Source organism: Mustela nigripes, chromosome 1, assembly GCF_022355385.1.
Source record: "Mustela nigripes isolate SB6536 chromosome 1, MUSNIG.SB6536, whole genome shotgun sequence".
NCBI classification, from domain to species: Eukaryota; Metazoa; Chordata; class Mammalia; order Carnivora; family Mustelidae; genus Mustela; species Mustela nigripes.
The window spans coordinates 268,406,612-268,422,713 of record NC_081557.1 but is presented as its reverse complement, the minus strand read 5'-3'; the positions used below and the strand labels follow the sequence as shown (position 1 = coordinate 268,422,713).

Below are 16,102 nucleotides of genomic sequence, written 5' to 3'. Positions count from 1 at the left end.
AATGCTAAAGAGAAATTAACTGGTAAATAGTATTCTGTTTCAGTTCTAGCTAATAATATGTATTTATTTTAAGTGTAATATTCTTTTGACTAGCTTTCTCAATTTTGAAGCCGAGTGTTGTGTTTTACGTTTGGGGTAAAGTACGTGGATTTCCACAAAGTCTCTCAAATCAAGTTTAGGTTTATACAATAATCTAACATGCATCTTTACAGTTCTGTGAGGTTCTAAAGCTGGCCTTTGGAGCCAGTGATAACTTCTGTGAATTATCGTCTTTGATTCGGATTACGTACATGGACTTCAAGCCTTTCAGATGTTCTTTTTAATTAATTAATTAATTGTTTATTTAGCACAGGGCGAGATGGATAGAGGGAAAGACAGAAAGAGCACCAGCAGGGGGAGGGATCAGCAGGCAGAGGGGGAGGCAGGCTTCCTGCGGGTGAGCAGGAGCCTGATGCGGGGCTGGATCCTGGGACCTTGAGATCATGACCTGAGCTGAGGCAGACACTTCATGGACTGAGCCACCCAGGTGCCCCTAAGCCTTTTAGATTTTTAAAATGACTGATGCCCAGCTGAATCCAGCAGTCCTCAAAATGTTTTAATTTTGCTCAGGATATACAAAAATGATCACTGACTGATAGTACTATTGGTAATAGAAAAACTAAATTGGAGAATTTCATCCTTGACAGCCTGTGAACACACTGAATTATTTATGTTCCGAAATGAAAACACCTTTCAGTATTTCACTCCTATCTGGATATTTTCTACAGAAGAATCGGAGACACAGAACATGTGGACATAAAGGGAGAGAAGCTTCTGAATAGAAACACTATTCATTTTGCTTCACATAGTGGTGCAGCTTCAAAAAAAAAAAAAAAAAAAATCCCCAGGCTGCCAGCCCTGCTCTATCTATTCATGAACTTCCTTGAAATAAAGCCATGAATTCAACATTGTAAATTCATATTGGGCTTTGCCTGAGGGAGTGTTAGGAGAGACGGACGATAGAGACAGACGCATCTGCGTTTTGTAGGCATCGAAGTGCTTGGAGTATTTCTGTTTGCCTTAGTGTGAAGCTCATTATTTGTCTTAGATTCCAATTTATCTCTCTTTCTCTGTGTTGTTACCACAATTTCTTTTCTTCTTACAAAAATGACACATAAACACACTATTCACAACGATACTGAGCAAACAGGTGTCCCGTCTGCTAAAGTCCTTCTCCGATGCGTTTTCCTCCTCTCGCTCATTAAGGAAGCATCTGCACTTTGCTCTGGGGTGGTTGGATTAACACGCTCTGGTTTTATCTTTTCTTCCTTGTTTACCTGAGGCTCATTTAAATGTAGCTGTCAAATTGTGATTGGGTGCACTGTGAATTGATGCTAAAGGATTCTCTCACCTCAGTAGGGTAATGAAGAATTCTGAATTTCCTTCCCTGCAGGGATTCATTTGCCCACTCTTCTTTTTTTCTCTCCATTTTATTTTTTTTCTCAGTGTTCCAGAATTAATTGTTCATGCCCCACACCCAGTGCTCCGTGCAGTCCGTGCCTCCTTAATACCCACCGCCAGGCTCATCCAACCCTCATTTGTTTCTCAGAGTCCACAGTCTCTCATAGTTCGTCTCCCCCTCCAGTTTCCCTCAACTCCCTTCTCCTCTCCATCTCCCCATGTCCTCCATGCTATTTGTTATGCTCCACAAATAAGTGAAACCATATGATCATTGACTCTCTCTGCTTGACTTATTTCACTCAGCATCATCTCTTCCAGTCCCGTCCATGTTGCTACAAAAGTTGGGGATTCGTCCTTTCTGATGGAGGCATCATACTCCATCGTGTATATGGACCACATCTTCCTTATCCATTCGTCCGTTGAAGGGCATCTTGGTTCTTTCCACAGTTTGGCGACTGTGGCCATTGCTGCTATAAACTTTGGGGTACAGATGGCCCTTCTTTTCACGACATCTGTATCTTTGGGGTAAATACCCAGTAGTGCAATAGCAGGGTCATATGGAAGCTCTATTTTTAATTTCTTGAGGAATCTCCACACTGTTCTCCAAAGAGGCTGCACCAACTTGCATTCCCACCAACAGTGGAAGAGGGTTCCCCTTTCTCCACATCCTCTCCAACACATGTTGTTTCCTGTCTTGCTAGTTTTGGCCATTCTCACTCGTGTAAGGTGGTATCTCAATGTGGTTTTCATTTGAATCTCCCTGATGGCTAGTGATGATGAACATTTTTTCATGTGTCTGATAGCCATTTGTATGTCTTCATTGGAGAAGTGTCTGTTTGAGTCTTCTGCCCATTTTTTGATGTGATTATCAGTTTTGTGAGTGTTGAGTTTGAGGAGTTCTTTATAGATCTTGGATATATAAAGCCCTTTGTCTGTTGTGTCATTTGCAACACTACAACCTATTCTGTGGGTTGCCTCTTTGTTTTGTTGACTGTTTCCTTAGCTGTGCAGAGGCTTTTGGTCTTGATGAAGTCCCAAAAGTTCATTTTCGCTTTTGTTTCCTCTGCCTTTGGAGACATATCTTGAAAGAAGTTGCTGTGGCTGATGTCAAAGAGGTGACTGCCTATGTTGCCCACTCTTCTTAACAGTGAGGGAAGATTTGGAGTGCGGTGCATGGGGTAGAGTTCAAAAGTAGAATGGACCAAATTTACACAGTGCTTTTCAGCGAGCTCAGGGAGCTCAGACATTATTTCATCTGATTTTCCTAGTGTTTCTTAAGATATAAAGCTGAGGTAGGGGGGTTGGGGGCGTGTGGGCAGGGAGGGACCCGAAAAATAGATTTCTCCCTGTCTTTAAGTAGGAGTTCTCTAAAGCCTTCCCTAAGTCTTCAAGGCTTATAGCTTCTACTGCTCTGTATACCGTTGGAAGTAAAAAGAAAATCTTTCTGAAATTTGCCATCAGATTTTCCACTCTTCTCTAAAGTATGCTTCTCTAAATGTATGCTTTTTTTCTCAGAGAACAATTCGTTTTAACTTTGTATTTAAACACAATGCAATTTAACATGGCATATTGTTATGTTTGTACATTCTGAGTTAAATCATTGTAACTAAACGTAATCAGACAGAGCTCCCTCTTCCCCTGTTCTTCAGCTGATGGATCAACTAGGCACCAGTCATGTCTCCCAACACCTATCTGAACAGAGGGATGATTGTAGGGTGCAGTTAAATCTTTCCTGCTAGAGGAATAATTTGTTTCAAGTGCCTTAATGTTACCTTCAATATTTCTAGCTGCTGCATTTTCTTTCTTTTTTAAAAGATTTTATTTATTTATTTGACACAGAGAGAGAGAGAGATCACAAGTCGGTGGAAAGGCAGGCAGAGAGGGAGGGGGAAGCAGGCTGCCCGAGGAACAGAGAGCCCGATGCGGGGCTCGATACCAAGACCCTGAGATCATGACCCGAGTCAAAGGCGGAGGTTTAACCCACTTGAGCCACCCAGAACCCCCTAAAATTACTTTCAAGAATAGCTTCTACCAGTCTTCTAAAAATGAAAAAGCAATTTATGTGCCATTGCTGCTAATATTTCTTTGGTGAATATTTTTTACACACGAAAGCGTGCTGGCACTTGTGTTACTTAAAATGTGGTTAGTGTCAAAAGGCCAAGTGTTAAGTGAATGGCCACTCATGTTAAGTAAATATTGCCATGAGTCAAATTGTAACAAGTACTCAGCAAGAAATGTATAAGCTCTTTGATTCAGTAGGACAACAGTAATGATTTTTATTAATATTTATGGAGTCGCTTCTGGGCAGAGAGCACTGTAAAATACGTCAAAAGAAATTGCGGCAGTATTTGGCGACAAAAGAAAAGAATCCACATGACTGCGCACCTAGAAATCCCTAAAAATGAAGGTTCGGTCTATGCGGAGAAGCCGGCGCGTGCGTCCAGGAGAGCAGCCTGTGGCTTTGCAGGCGCACGGGGGACGCCTTACAGCGGGAGCTGCTCTGGGACTTCCTGTCTTCCTTCAGTGTCTCAGCAGCTCCTCCCCAAATGGCACCTTGGGCTACGAATGGCGTCTGAAACGGAGTGTACTAGAGCCTTCCCTCTGTTTGTAGCACTTTTTCTCTTGCTAAGCTCAGACCCGGAACGGGGCCTCAGTCAACTCCAGGGGTGAGAAGAGATTAGACCAGATGCAGGTGCAGCACTGTCAGCACGGCTGACAGACCCGTGCGAGAGCCGCCCACAGTCCCCGGCGCTCGGCCTCACACCTCTGCCACTACCCTGCCCCTCCCGGCGCCCTGGGGTCATGCTCCACATCGCAGCCAGAATCATCTTTTGGAAATGTGCTTAGATCCCACCATTTCCTTAGAACTTTCTAATGGCTTCCCATTAAGTGTAAAACCCTAATTCCATACTGTGTTCTACAAGGACTGCATGGACTGGCCTCTGGCCGGTTCTCAGATACCTTATTATTTTTTTTTTTTCTAGTTTCCACTCCATTCCCCACACGTCAGCTCATTTCTAGCCCTTCCTTCCATTTATAAGGCCCCAGGATAAAGAATACGAGAGATATATCTATACCCGTGTCTAGCCGTAAGGGTGATGTAGCTCGCAGTCTTCCCACGGCGCCCTCTGTCGTCCTTCTGGCCACTCCCAACCCCTCCCATCCCCGTCATCAGCCACCACTTTACTCTCGCGTGTCTTTCTAGTCCTTACTACTGTCTGAAATTAACTTTGTTCACTAGTTTTTGTTGTTTGTTTGTCATCTCCTGCCAAAATAAGAATATCTTAAAAGTAGGATTTTGTTCTTTCCAGTGCCTGGGACCGAACTGACTTTCTGTACATTTTGTTAGCTGGCAGACTTGACCTCAGCGTCCCCGTAGAAAATATCAGTGGGTATAGAACAGCACTATTCCGTGTTCCTTATAAGATCCTGAGAGACAGAATACATCTTTTATGTCCACTCTGCTATTAGATTTCCAGCCCACCAGGTTTGAAGTGTGTCCTAAAGACCAGATCATTTCTTTTAGATTAATGATGTGGAAGCAAATAAATGAAAGGAACTTCATCTGACCATCAGCTTAACCTCCTTACGGATTATTGTAAGACACCTTTTTACCTTGGAGCTTTTTGCGTACGGATCACCAGGAACATCACCGTTAAGGCAGTGTGATGTTCTAGGATGTGATAGTAAGAGGTTCTCCTGCAGGGTCATTCAGATATTCAGCAGATGTTTACTGAGCCTGGTTAGATGACCAGTCCTGCTCACATGTGAGGGGCACAGAAGGAAAGGAAACAGATGAAGACCCTTGCCCTCATGGAGCTAACATTCTAGTGGGGAAGACAGAATCAACAGGATAACTAAGTACAGAACATGGAAGACACATCCGAGAGCAGTAAGAGCTAAAGAAAAAACTAGAGCAGGGAAGGGGTTAGGAAGGGGGGGGGGGGGTGTGAAATAGTACTCTGGATGGTCAAAGAAGGTCTCACTAAGAAAATGACCTTTGAGAAAAGATCTGAAGGTGTTGGGGGAGCAAACTCTGTGACAATCTGGGGAAAGAGCCATCTAACTTCGAGTGCAAGTTATGAATGCGGGAGCACCTCTAGCTTGTCGGAGGAATGGTGAGGAGAGAGGGAGGACAGAAAGCAGGACAGCGGTGAGCTGCGGTGCCGTGGTGGTGGGAAGGGTGGTGTACAAGGCCTTAGGGTTTCTGGTAATGGCTTTGCCTTTCATACTGAGCAGAATGCACTGGGGCGGGGGGGGGGGGGGGTTGAACAAAGTCTTGATGTGACCTGACTTGTGTTTGAAATGTTCACACTTGCTGCTCGGTTCTTTCTCATGGACAAAAGCAGGAGGACGCATTAGGAGGTTATTACAGTCACACAAGGGAGGAATAGTAGTGGCTTGGCCCATGCTGGTAGAGTGAGGGTGATGAGAACTTTTCAGATCCTGAGTTCAGATTTTGAAGGTAGCATTGGCAAGATTTGAATATGGACTGAGTTAGGGAGACTGACTAGTGAGAGAAAGGATAACTTCAAGGTCCTTGGTTTGAGCAACTGGAAGAGTCAAGGCCAGTGCCTTGGGGAACACTTGGAGCTCCCGTGTGGGCCAGATATGTGCTAGATGCAGGATAGACACCCACTCGGGAGATGAGGAGTAACAGCTGTAGCTATTAGCTTGGGAAGCAATGGAGAGGTCTTTATTGGAAATAGAAATAGTAACAGTAGATATATAAATGCTGTCTGAAGTCACGAGACTGATTGAGATGACCCAGGAGTGAGAGTAGTCGAGAAGCTAGAAGTCGTTGAGTAGCTGAGCCTTGGAGCACACCATCTTCCTGTGGAAAAGGCAGTGGGAAAGAGAGGGAAAGAACCCAAGAAGGCAGAATAACGTGTCTGGAAGCCACGCGAGAGAAGTGTTTCAGGAAGTGTGAATAATGAACCGAGGCCGATGCTCCTAGGTGAAGTAAGACAAAAACTGAGAATTGAGGAGCTTCACGGGAGTGGAGAGTGGATGCTGACGGTAGCGTGGTCAGAGAAACGGGTAAGCAGAGTGGCTGGATAACCTCCCAGGAGTTTTGCTCTTGTGGGAGGAGAGAAAGTGGAAGCTGGATGGGAGGGAGCTCAGGGCAAGGGAGGTTATTCTGTGGTTGGAAGAAATAAAATGTCTTCAGACTGAAGGAAGGATCTAGCGGGTAGACGTTGAGGAGTCAAGAGAGGGGAGAATGGCAGGAGCACGCTCTTGAGCAGAGGAGTCCGCAGCATCCGGTACGTAGAGCTGAGCCGACCTTCCCCAGAAGCAAAGACTTCTTTGCTCCCAGAGAAGGGAACACACGGATGTGGACAGGCAGGTGGATAGACTGGGAGAGGATTGTGCAAGCTCCGTTTTCTCAGTGAAATAAGAAGTCAGGGCATCATTTGGGAGTGAGGATGGGGGGGAGTTTCTGGAAGTCTAAGGAGAGAGACCAAGTATGAATGTGAGCCTAAGGGAGAGTGACAGTGGGACAACAGGGGATCTAGACCTAGTGCTGGGCAGCAAGAACTACCCCCTCGAGGTTAGTGGGCACGGATTTAACGTGAGACCAGACCACTGCGCAGTTCTGCAGTTTCCCTCTCCGCCTCCCCTCCCCCACCATTTGCACCTGCAGTGTTGAGGTCAGGGAGAGGGCCACAAAACGGACCAACAGGTAAGTTGACTCACTAGCAGTTTATCAGGCAAGTAACATTCTTCTGAACTGTTTTTACTCCTCAGGTGGTTAAATGGTTTTAATTGGGAGGGTCTGAAAGCGCGGAACCTTCCATCACCTTTGCAGAGAGAGGTACGGTATCCACAATATTACTTTTTTAACTTTTTCTAGTTTTTGTTTTCATAAACAGAATAGGGGTGTGTTTTTATGTACCACATTTTAGATTTAGAAATTTTTTTTTGAATTAAGTGAAAATATCATAGCAATTGTGATTATAGGGACTAAGCCATATCTCTTATTTGACGGAGATCAGTTCCGTTCTCAGGAACCAATTACAGGAAAATCTGAGTCTGCAGGCAGTCCGTGCCGTTCAGGTTCACGGAGGGCTCTAGAAATAAAATATGAATCGTGCCGTGATTTGAAATTTTCTAGTTAGCCACAGGTGAATTGAAAGGTGAAATTAATTTTAATTTATTACAGTATATCGAAAAATTGTCATTTTGTTATACAATCAACATAAAATATTAATGAGATGTCACATTCATTTTTCCGTACTGTTTTCGAAATCCCAGGTGCATTTTACAGCAGTCTCAATTTGGGGTGGCCACTTTCGGGTGCTCACCACCCGTTGCTGGTTGGACAGCTTGAGAGAAAACAGAACATCCGCTAACTTGGGGGGGCAGGGTGACGGATGACTCAGCGGTGATATCAGTCAGCACCCTATAGACTCTTGAAGGAATTTTAAAACCATTTTTAGATTGCCTTCTCAATTTTTCATCATATGTTTTAGTTGTTATGAAGAGTGTGATTTCTAGTAGATTGTAAATACTGATATTTTATTATTTATTTATTTATTTTTAAGATTTTATTTATTTATTTGACAGACAGAGATCACAAGCAGGCAGAGAGACGGGCAGAGAGAGAGGGGGAAGCAGGCTCCCCGCTGAGCAGAGAGCCCGATGTGGGACTCGATCCCAGGACCCTGAGATCATGACCTGAGCCGAAGGCAGAGGGTTAACCCATTGAGCCACCCAGGCACCCCGGATATTGACATTTTAAAGTAAAACGTTACTCCTTTCAATATATGTAATGTAATCTAAACACTGGTGAGGTCAGATGCCCATTGGCCATTTAAAATCTACAGAGAATAAAATTACGTGATTCCTTTTTCTCTCTGAATTTATATTTTTGTATTTCGATCCCATTTTCCCAAAAGAGTCTCTTTCATCTTACATAAAAGTATTTTTATGGATGCTACTATGTGATTATTCTTTAAATGGGTTTCAATTATAGTTTTCTAAATTTTAAAATTCCTCTGACAACAGGAATTTCTGTGACAACACACATATTTCTTCTGGATTCAGTTGTAATTACATTTTTATAACATGGAATATCAAATGACAGAAATACCTTGCAAAGTTTGAAACGCGAGTATTTAACAAATATTTCTTGAGAAGAAATTACTTATGTACCAGGAGAGAAATGTTACTTATTAAAAAAATAGGATCAGGTTCCATGTCAATTTTATTCCTTTTTAAAATTATATGGCCATTTAGTGCTGAAAGTTGTGTTCACAGAAATAACTGGGAGTGGAGGGTTTTATAAAAGCAATGCCAGGGGCACCTTGGTGGCCCAGTGGGTTAAAGCCTCTGCCTTCAGCTCAGGTCATGATCCCAGGGTCCTGGGTTCGAGCCCCACGTCGGATTCTCTGCTCTGGGGGAGCCTGCTTCCCTTCCTCTCTCTCTGCCTGCCTCTCTGCCTACTTGTGATCTGTCTGTCAAATAAATAAATAAAATTAAAAAAAAAAAAAAGCAATGCCACTTTGAATATCCTTCTGAGTGATCTCCCCACTCTCTGAAGAAAACATTATGATTTGTCATAAGTAGTATTTTCACTGATCTACCAGATGAAAATTCAATCAGGTACTTTTAAAATTTGTTTGAAAGCAAAGAATTGAAAACCACCTGATTTGCAAACTAGTTTAATTTCAAATCATTTCACTCTTTGAACAGGGTCAATAATATTTTGAACGGACCCTTTGGCATCCTGGAAAATTTATGTGGGTCAATAAACCATATAGAAATTCAAGGTCAGTGAGAAACTTTCATAAAGTAGAAAAAGGATTTAAAAGTGTCAGATTCCGATTTTTTTCAAAGATTTTACTTATCTGAGAAAGAGAGAGCACAAGCATGCACAGGAGCAGAGGGAGAGGGAGAAGCAGGCTCCCCGCTGAGCAGAGCGCCCGATGTGGGGCTCGGTCCCAGGACCCTGAGATCATGACCTGAGCTGAAGGCAGATGCTTAACTGACTGACCCACCCAGGTGCTCTAATTTTTTTTTAATTTTTATTTATTTATTTAATAAACATATAATGTATTACTAGCCCCAGGGGTACAGGTCTGTGAATTGCCAGGTTGGCACACTTCACAGAACTCACCATAGCACATACCCTCCCCAGCGTCCATAACCCCAGCCCCTTCTCCCAAACCCCCTCCCCCCAGCAACCCTCAGTTTGTTTTGTGAGATTAAAAGTCTCTTATGGTTTGTCTCCCTCCCAATCAAAAAATACTTGCTTTTAAAGTGTTTTTCAATCTGGAAAAAACAAAAACAAAAACTAGATACCATTTCTGTCTCCTTTTCTTTTGGATTTACCTCTTCAAGCCAGGTAACTTCTGTGGAATGTAATGCAGTTACTGGATCCGTGTGGTCTAAAGAGGGAACCTCGGAGGCTGAGAGTGTGACTCAAAATGATAGTTGGTCGTCTCGTCTCCTTACCTGTGACTTTCCAGTGGTTACCATATAAAAACAGGGTTTAGATATAAAAATCATGACCTGTATATAATAACATTATCCTCATCTTTGGCTTAATTCCTCCTCTGTTAGCTCAGTGGACCCACAGACCACAGCTACTTCGACAAGTACCCCCCTGAAAAAGGAGTGCCTCCAGATGAGCTGTCAGGCTGGGATAAAGACTTTTGACAGAAGAAAAGATGATTATTGTCTCTACATCCAGAAGAGGACTCAAGGACCAATAATCCAGCAGTGATCGCTTCTCTCTTTGGAGTGTTGTGATGTCTCTGGGGAGACCATTAGGGAAGAGAATTCTCTGCCCCGGAGTGGGGGGCAGTGTGGATATGAAGGTGGTTCTGAGCTATAATGTCTCATTTAGATGCTCTGAATTATTCATGTATTCTATTATTTGCTCTTCTCAAATGTTGGAGGCCATTCTCTTCCCCTCTCAACAGTCAGAACCATTTTTGTTGACGGGGCATCATTTTCTCTGCGTTCTATTGCTCCATCCCAATCACACTTGTCTCCTTTGAGTCCTAATAAGGTTTAAAAAGTGTCTTGCCTTTGAGCAACTAAGTCACGCAAATGGGAGGAAGAACAAGGGTGAACTTTGGAAGACTTCTGCTCTCAACAATTCCATGTAAGCATTGTGGCATCTTAAAGCCGTGGTTTGCAGAAACTTGCGTAGTCGATATAAGCTCTTGATTTCCCCCTGCATTCAACCTAGAAACATATTAACATGCATCTAATACTAGTCTGGGGAAAGGTCAGTTTTAGTATTCGTCAATGGTGCCACTTCCGAGAAAAAATGAGTTATCTCACCCAGCCAGTAATCATATTCCTATGGGGAACTTTGAAAAAATAAAGCAAAAAATATATATATTTTTTTGTTTTCCTGTGACCAGCTGTGATACATCAGAGACTTTCTCAAAGCCTTGCTAAAGGTAGTTATAATGTGGGGTCAAGTGATGGGCCTTTGGTAGACTTTTGTCTTATATATTAAGTAGTTTCACAATCAACGTAGAAAACACGCAGGCACAAAATTGTGAAGGCTTTTCTTTCCCATTAAATATGGAGAGAATAACTTCTCATAGGTAAGGTTGCTGACTCTTCAAAACTGAGATATTTTGGCCAGTTTTGTGTTTGTTGCCATTAATAAATCAAGAATACAGAATAACCACAGTTAATTTTTAATGAAAATTTCATTGGCTCATGTTGATGCCCTGTAATCACTGTTGCATCAATAACTCTTTTTAAAGATATTTGAGTCACAAATGTGTTTATAATTTTAGATTTGTAAGGTAGGCAAGCCTCGGGGAAGTGATAGGACTTCGGTAAAAGGGACATCCAGCACATGCCCTCCTGTCTCCTCACAATCTTCCAGATGATGAATAGACTAGTTTCAATGGCACTGGATACCAGCACCGAAGAACTTCACTAGAGAATGTTGTCAGGCATCGACCGTGAACCCACCAAATGGATGGGAAGTAGACTTTCTCTGTATCTTTTTGATCTGGCAGAGTAAAAATAACATCAAAGTTCCTGCATTATTCAAGCTTCTGGTTATATTTTCACATACGAATGTTCTATGGGAAAAGCAACTTCTACCCACTCTCCACCCATATTTTCAGCATTCCAAAACAGTCAGCTGTATGCTTCCTGAAGAGTCAAAGCAGTTAAGTGAGGCCCAACTCAAGAGGGTGCATCCTTAACAAATTGAATTTCCACATTTAGAGAATCCTTTTGCTGAACCAAAGAATTTTTGTTTTCTGGAGTAGTATTTTTAAAAGATTATGTACTGTACATAGATGAACCATTTTTAATAGGATCAACATAACCTGCTTAATGAATTTCTAAGATTTTTAAAGATTTTTATTTGCATTTGGTTTGTAAGCATTATATGTTTTTCCATGTATATATTTTTAAATTACCCACCTATAAATGTAGAAAATTTATGCATTGGATGGATATTAGAACTCTATAGTTATAACAGCAATGATATTCTCAGAGGAGATCAAGAATTGTAATTCAAAAAAGACTTACAGATATACAAATAAAAACCAACCTAGAGTACTACAGTTTTATTTTGCCTGTGATTGGCCATATCAGTATGTCATCTCCACACGTGATTTTATTTTGTTTCCTTTAGAGTAATTCATAAAGATGAAGAACTGAGAGATTGAACCATCCTGTAATTCCAGTTCCACTCTTTCTTAGCTGAGTGAGCTTGGGAAACTGAGTTCACTTCTTTGAGTAGACTATAACTAGCTTTCTCACCTGCAGAAGACGATGTAGTAAAATAGCACCTGCTTTAGAGGTCTGTTTCAGAGATTCAGAGAGATACCTGGTCCTTTGTGGACATCTGTGAGATAATCAGTGCTGCAAAGGGGGGAGCTACTGTTACTGTCTCTATTAAAATTAAAGGGGACTTAATAACCATTTAGCCATGAGACTATGTGTGGTTGGTATCTATATGTATAGTTATTCCAATTAAATCCAGTATTTATCTTTTTCTTTTAAATCATGAAGATTAAACTTTAGTATGTATGATGAAGGGTTAATACTTACCAAAATGAAGTGCTTTATTAAGAGCTCACCTACTTTTCTAAATTCTAATTTTTTTATGAAACAGGGATATATATATATATATATGTAAATATATCCTTCAAAAATACAGAACCTATCATATTCCTAATCCCCCAATATACAAATGCATCATATTCCTAATCATCAAATCATTCCTGTTCTCTTTTCCAAGTACAAAGTTAAGTTTTCAGTCTTGAGTCTCTTCTCTGTGGGGGCAACTTTTCATAATTCTAGTTTCTTAATCTTTTCTCTAAATATGAAAATGGAAGGAGAGGATTATTAAAAAAAATAATAAAAGATTTCGAGTTAAAGAGACCTGGGTTTGAATTTTAGCTCTGCCCAGATTTGTGTAAATGATAAACCACATCTTCATCCATCTGTAACTGGAGATGTACATGTAAAGCTTTGGGGCATTGGGGCAGAGTATTATTACTTATAGGCCGTTGACAATAACCATTTGGAAATACATACATACATATATTTCTTTCGGCATGATAATAAACCCTTGTTCTTTATTGCTAGGCATTGTGCTAGGAGTATTTATGTCCGTCATATCATTCACACAAGACTGTAAAATAATAATAAACATACTCACTGTCAATTGCCTTTGAAGCTAAACATTGGCTTTGAATACGCATTTCCGTCACGATTTTGCCGTTGTGGTTTTTTCGTGGCTTAGTCCCAGCTCTAAGCAACGGAGACTTTGTTGCTTAGAACAACCATTTTATGATTACCGTAAATTCTACGGGTCAGGAATTCAGACACGTGGTGAAGATGGCTTGTCTCTACACCACAATATTGGCGATATCATGTGAAAAGACTCAGAGCCTGGGGTGAATCCATAGCTGGGAGCTAGAGTCACCTAAAGCCTTGTCCCCCACTCTCTGCAACCCAGGGTGAGACCACTTGAAGACGAGGACGCCTGACCAGAGAGCCTGCATATGTCCTCTCCACAGCTTGGAATCCTCACATGCTGGTGTTCTTAAACTAGTCAGACTACTTTCAGAGAGGCCTAGGATTCCAAGAACAGGTATTCTCGGAAACAAGGGAGAAGCTTTTAATCCTTTACAAACCAGCCTTGAATCACATGACATCACTTCTGCCATATTCTATTGATGGAAGCAAAGCCCACCCAGCTTTGGGGAACGGGAACATAGACTTAATGAAGAGAGTTTCATAGAGCTTGCAAGCAATTTTAAAAACTGCCACAGTCCACTTTCTGGTCACAGATGAATCGTATTACTGCATGGGCAGCAAATACATTCCCTCCCAAGAGCCTCCCTAAAAATACAACTTAATTACAGTATCAGGCTCAAGCTTAAGACCTAAGATTTTATCCCTCCAAATCCATTCGAGTGTGGATAAGAATTCTCAGTTATAATTCTGTGCATATATTCTTTTAGTCCTGGAAGCCTGTGAACCGAGTGACGAAGTCATCTATTAGCACACTTCCAACCTTATGTGGTAAAACCATCCAAGGATAACCACAACGGATACTCGCATTCAGAGAGGGAGAAGATGGGAGGCAGGAAGCAGCCACGAGTCCATTGAATTCTGAAATCTGGTCTGACACATAGTACCTTTCCTCTGCTTTGGGCTGAGTCACACTCCCCACAAGTTGTTCTCCATGACTCTTGACCTCATTGTGTAGAGTCCTGGTTCTGCCTTTCGAGTCATCCTTCTCTTTCTGTGAGATATGGCTGCTGTTTGCAGCTGCACAGACTTCCTAGTCTGTTTCCTGCTGTTCGGTGGTTGAAACGACTTTTTTCATTTGTCTGTCTCTAGCTCTTCATTCTAAGCTGTCATGTTTTCTTTAAAATCTTTCTGAGTTTCCTATGTTTAAATCTGTGATTACTCCATTAGACAAAGGCTGTACCCCACATCTTCCTGTGAAGGTGCTATAGAGAAAGTGATTCTTAAGAGTTGTTGTTTTGGGGCAGCTGGGTGGCTCAGTGGGTTAAAGCCTCTGCCTTCAGCTCAGGTCATAATCCCAGGGTCCTGGGATCGAGCCCCACATCGGGCTCTCTGCTTGGCCAGGAGCCTGCTTCCCCTCTCTCTCTGCCTGCCTCTCTGCAGACATGTGATCTCTGTCTGACAAATAAATAAATTTTTCTTTTTAAGTTGTTTTTCTTTTTAAAGAGTGGGTGTGCACAACACATACTTAACATGCCTTTTGATCTGGAAAGGTATGATCGCTGCAGAGATGCTTTCGGTGATCCCTGTCATGGCCTTCGTGCCCTTTGTAATCCTCCCCTCCGAGTGGGGACTGAGCGCAGTGACTTCCTTCTAACAAACACTAACAAACCATCCAGATGATGGGATGTCAGTTCTAAGAGTAGGTTACAAAGTGACTCTGCTTCTCCCATATCACCCCCTTGCCCTCTCATTTGCTTGCGCTGATGGAAACCAGCCGCCATGACATGAGCGTCTCTGGAAAGGCCCATGTGGAGAGTAACTGAAGGAGCCGCTGGCCAGCATCCGGGGACAAAGTGAGGCCCTCGGTCACACACACGAGATGAACTGAGTTGTGCCGGTGACCACGGAGATGAGATTGGAAGCAGGTGCTCCTCCAGATGAGACTGAAACCATGGCCTACACTTTGATTGTCCCTAGTGACCGTGCATGAGACAGAGTAGCCGCATAAACAACTCCCAGGACTTGGGATGACAAACTGGAACCGGCCTCTGTCTTTCATGGTTGCCAGCTTGGTCATACGGGGGGCCTGTGGAATAAGCTGATACCCTTTCAGTCCACCTCGCTTGGGATTTGCAGATGCTGACGGGCCAGTCTGGCTGGAGCTGGAGGAACCACAGACCTGGCGGCTCAGTGACCAGCGATTGGCAAGACGTCGTAAGCCGCTACAGTAGCTTGGTCTTGCATGATGGCAACGTATTTCTGCATTTCAGATCTTATGCAGATTTCTTCTGTGTCCAAAGCCTAACTCAGAACCATACAGAGAAGGGAATCCTGGGAAGCATTCTATTTCTGACTTAGCTAAATCGACAACGTGTAAAGTCACTCAATCTCAAAACTAGTAAAATATATAAATGTAATATATAATTATTCTTATATGATTTATTTAGTTTGGATTTTTAAGAAACAAGATTTTCTTCCTCTCTTTCTACCCAGTAGTTATCAAAGTGGACATTAGAGACAAGCCACACAACTCAGGTGAAACCAGCAGTAACGACTTTTCTCTGGTAATTTATAGGCAAGTTCTAAACCGAGTAACAGCTAGAGCTTTTTCAACTTTGAAAGATACAAAACCAAGATATTTTTGTTTATTTAATTGTCGGTTACTACCTTAAAAACAGTATAATAAAAAGTAACATGAAGTTTGTTTCAATACATACAAACTTTCTCAGTGAGGAAGGAGATGTGCCTTTGAAAGGGGGAAAAAAAAGGCAGAAAAAAATCTGATGTGATAAAGGAAAAACACCAGCGATGCATCCGTCCCGGAAACCGAGGAGAGCGCGTGGAACTTCTCCCGGGGGTTGGGGTGGGAGAAAGCCAGGTGTCCCAGCAGAACTCAAGCTGACTGTGAGTCAATCTCCAGCCAGGTGTCCCAGCAGAACTCAAGCTGACTGTGAGTCAATCTCCAGCC

General features: G+C 42.4%; 1 protein-coding gene across 2 annotated transcripts in view; it reads left to right on the top strand.

The window, feature by feature from the left end:
• Positions 1-13,019, top strand: part of PRKG2 (protein kinase cGMP-dependent 2) — a 97,780-nt gene extending 84,761 nt beyond the window's left edge. For both annotated transcript variants that reach the window (XM_059385798.1, XM_059385792.1), the window contains exons 18-19: positions 7,189-7,255; positions 10,006-13,019. In XM_059385798.1, coding sequence (XP_059241781.1) covers positions 7,189-7,255; positions 10,006-10,101 — 163 coding nt within the window. In that variant the 3' untranslated portion in view covers positions 10,102-13,019. The remainder of the gene's footprint in view (positions 1-7,188; positions 7,256-10,005) is intronic.
• Positions 13,020-16,102: the final 3,083 nt, after the last annotated feature.